This window comes from Etheostoma spectabile, chromosome 4 (genome assembly GCF_008692095.1).
Source record: "Etheostoma spectabile isolate EspeVRDwgs_2016 chromosome 4, UIUC_Espe_1.0, whole genome shotgun sequence".
In the NCBI taxonomy this organism is placed as follows: Eukaryota; Metazoa; Chordata; class Actinopteri; order Perciformes; family Percidae; genus Etheostoma; species Etheostoma spectabile.
The window spans coordinates 34,300,310-34,304,271 of NC_045736.1; the positions used below are offsets into that span (position 1 = coordinate 34,300,310).

The 3,962-nt window shown below is 35.9% G+C and overlaps 1 protein-coding gene across 1 annotated transcript in view; it reads right to left on the bottom strand.

Annotated features, from left to right (window-relative positions):
• serinc3 (serine incorporator 3) overlaps positions 1 to 2,245 on the bottom strand; it is a 23,495-nt gene extending 21,250 nt beyond the window's left edge. Inside the window, exon 1 of the mRNA XM_032513458.1 lies at positions 1,923 to 2,245. Coding sequence (XP_032369349.1) covers positions 1,923 to 1,961 — 39 coding nt within the window. The 5' untranslated portion in view covers positions 1,962 to 2,245. The remainder of the gene's footprint in view (positions 1 to 1,922) is intronic.
• Between the last annotated feature and the right edge of the window lie 1,717 nt (positions 2,246 to 3,962).

The window sequence follows — 3,962 nt, forward strand, 5'->3', positions numbered from 1 at the left end:
CACGATACATTATTCATTCACAAAGAAAATTGGTGTCCTTAAAGGTTGGAATTTTCCTTTTTTTTTTTAATGGCAATAAGATCAATTTCCAAATTTTCTTTTTAGTCAACTTAAGCAGGGGTTCCTATACTGATGACCAGCACTGTATGTACCCTTATGGGGATATTGAATTTTAACAACCCTTTTTTGAGATGCATAAGTCTGTTAAATATCTGTATGAAAGTGTCTTAATTGTCTTAATTGAGTCATGAGTGGGGCTTCTTGGCTGTTTAGACCTAATCAAACTAATTGAAGTCACATGTTGGGTCTGCTGATTGTAATGCCTACATATAACCCTTTGTCAAAGGAGTCCACCATCTTCCTGAAGAAGACCCAGTAGGGTCCAAACATTGCCTTTTGTATTAGATTATGGGAGCATAAAGAAGTGTTGCAAACATTACATTTTTTTACTTTAGTACTTTTCATTTGTCCTGCACCTGCCAGAAGGTAGGATGTGCACACAATTTCTTTTATATATGTAGCACCTAACAACAACAACAAGGCTGTTATAAGTGCTTTACACAAGACATACATGTGCATGAAGATATACAAGATGCAGAAACAATATAAGACACTGCTCAAACAGACTGTGCCTTTATTTACAATACACCACATTGTGCTACAGTGCTTTAGGCGTCTCTCTCTCTCTCAGGCCTACACCAAAAACTAAGTAAGGGAGGACTGGAAGACTATCAACAAGTTAATACTCCTGCCAGCCAGACAAGGTCAGCTTAGTCTAACCCCAGGCGAGCCCATGTGTGCCAGATAACACACAGCGGCACATGACCAACCAGGCACGCTCCCTCCTGACCTACAGTACACCAAAATAAATCTGCATGGGACATTTGTTTATGGGAGTACAATCCACATGGTCTTCATTTAACTTGCATTTTCACAGTTCTCTACTGAAAAGAACAGGCATTTTCATGTTCAAGTATAAATCCCAAATATGTTTTGGAAATAGCTTTTCTCGATTTTGAGACATGAATGTAATATTTGACTATTGGAAGACTTATGTTATGTCCTTCTTTTTTATATTGTTGTATAAATCATGACGTTGTTAAACTTACATAATTGCATGCTTTCACCCTCGTCCTCAAACATACTGTATGTGTTTATCATATTTATGAACGTGGTGCTTGTTGTGGTTGTACAAGGCAACAAAGCAGAGTTAATCCAGTTAATCACGTGTACGCAGGTGATCAAGTGTGTTATGTTTAACCCTTTGCTTTGCTGTGGGCTTCAAATCCGTCTACTGTCCCTCATGTTAGAACACTTTACAATAGACGCTTTTAAAAACATTTAGCGGGTGTGATTCGGCCACCAAGAATTACTTTTTGTTTCGCTTTCTGGAAATATAAACGCATACAGTGCTTGAAGTCACATAGCGTACATTGCAGGATATGGCATGTTGAGTGTATCTCTTATCCTCATAAAATGACATATATTCTTTAGTAAAATTTCCAACCGTGAAAGGTTCGGCTTTTTTTGAGCTGTAGTTCGTTGTAACCCTAACCATTTGATCACATATAAATAAGTGCAGACTTAAACAATACACATAGCTAAGCAATTAATTTGGCATATATTTCAATACAGTTCGGCTTTCTGTTTTCCCCTAAAAATGCAAGCTGTCAGGCAGCTGAGGAGAGAACACACCGATTTAATAACTGAATAAAATAGCAGAAAGACTAACTGTTTTATCAGCAAAACATCGAAATATTTGAGTGGAGTTTGGCGTAAGTTACAGGAGAGCGGTATAAGCTAACGTTACGGTATTAGCCTACCTGTTGCTTTTTACTGTGCATGACGCCATCTTACATTTCCCATTGATGTAAAACCGTGTGGTTTATAACATAACTCACATTGACAATGTAAGAACTTACCCAGCTTGCGAAGGAAAAAGCCCCCAGAACAGCCCCCATGTCTCCACAGTTTTAGTCCGTCAAACCGTGTTCTTCCTCCCGTTACGGTCGGTTCTGTCTCCCCCAGGCTGGAGATTTAAACCCAAACCCGGGAACGGTAAGTTACATCAACTGACAGGCAGCAGCGGGGCGGTCGACACACCATAGACTGTTAGAACAGCTCAGTGTTCAATGTGAATCCTGAAGAAGTCCTCAGGGTGGTTGGCTTGTTTGGTCGGCTACAACAGGTCTGTGGATACGGTTCAGAAGCTACAGTTTTGATTTCTTTCAGCTCAGTGCGTCTAATGCATAAGGCTGGGTTACGTCATAACGACGTTGTGACCACTGAGTGCACCATGTGGTTATAATTGTATAGCCTTTGCCCATCTCATCTTGTCTTTGTATTGTATTTTATGTTCTTGATGTTTATATTTAATCCACTCTTCTATTTTTATATATATATATATATATATATATATATAATATTATGGCATGCCGTTTAGGAAAAATATATATATATATGAAGTTTATCCATCTGAATATGAGAATGAAAGTCTGATATATGGATGACGTTAATATATGGAATCAGTCTAATATGGAATGAAAGTCTGAATAATGAATGAAGTCTGATATATGGAATGAGAAGTCTGAATATTAATGAGTCTAATATATTGATGAAAGTCTGGATAATATGGAATGAAGTCTGAATATATGAATGAACGTCTGAATATAGGATGAAAGTCGAATATATGGAATGAAAGCTGAATATATGGAATAAGTCTGAATATATGGAATGAAGTCTGAATATATGGAATGAAGTCTGAATATTGGAATGAACGTTGGAATACATTGACAGAATGTCACCAAGGGATACCTTTTCGAATTCACTGGATTTACAAAATGGCACGGCTGAAAGTCCAATACTTTGTTGAACTGCAGGTTTTTTTGCAACAACTGGTCATCTCCAACGACACAAACAGTTTGGAAATTAGATAGCGTCACCTTGAGGATCATATTTCCATTATTGCGACATCTTAGTGCTTATAAGCAATCCTGTTCAACAAACGTTGCCGAAAGAACATTATGCATCATTCTTGAAGGAATTATGAGTCTCTTGGGAGATGTCGGCAGAAGTAACACTTCAACTGGAACTATGGTGTGGGCACTGGATACGGTTACCAGTATTTTGGCCCGTACATGCATTTGCCAGAGTGTTAATATCTCTTCATTGCTCAAAATAGCTGACACTAGATTCCTAGCCGATTCACTCATAGCGTCCACATTTGTTACATCCTGATTAATCAGCCACAACACAAGATGGCGCCAGCGCCGAATGACGTCAGCTTTCATTCCATAATCAGACTTTTCATTAATATTCAGACGTTCATTCCATATATTCAGACTTCAATTCCATATATTCAGACTTTCATTCCATATATTCAGACTTTCATTCCATATATTCAGATGGATAAACTTCATATATATATATATATTATTTCCTAAACGGCATGCCATAATATATATATATATATATATATATATATATATGTCCACTTTTTTTTCTTCTTCTTAAGAATCTATATATCCACTGTATAGTAAGGTTATTTTATTTATCTACTTATTTTATCATGCTGTTTTTTAATTAAATTTTCCCTCCTGATTTGCCGCAAAGTGTTCAATGAATGTTTAACATGTTTTGTAAAACTTAAGATAATATTAAAAAAAAAGCACCATGTGGTGTGACCAACCATAGACTACAGTCTATTTACAGTCTATTACTTAATAATCAAAATAAAGCTTTGTAATAAAAAAAACATATTCAATTATTAATCATAACATGCTACTTAACATTAAGATTACAAAGTATATGTACATACATAGTCATAGGGATGACCGTATTTTTTTTTACCAATATTTTGATAATTAATACATTTCAATTGATTATGTTTTTGATTACCTGTAATTCTTTAGTCTGTATAGGGTCAGGAAATAGAAAAATAAATAAAATAAATCACAAATTCA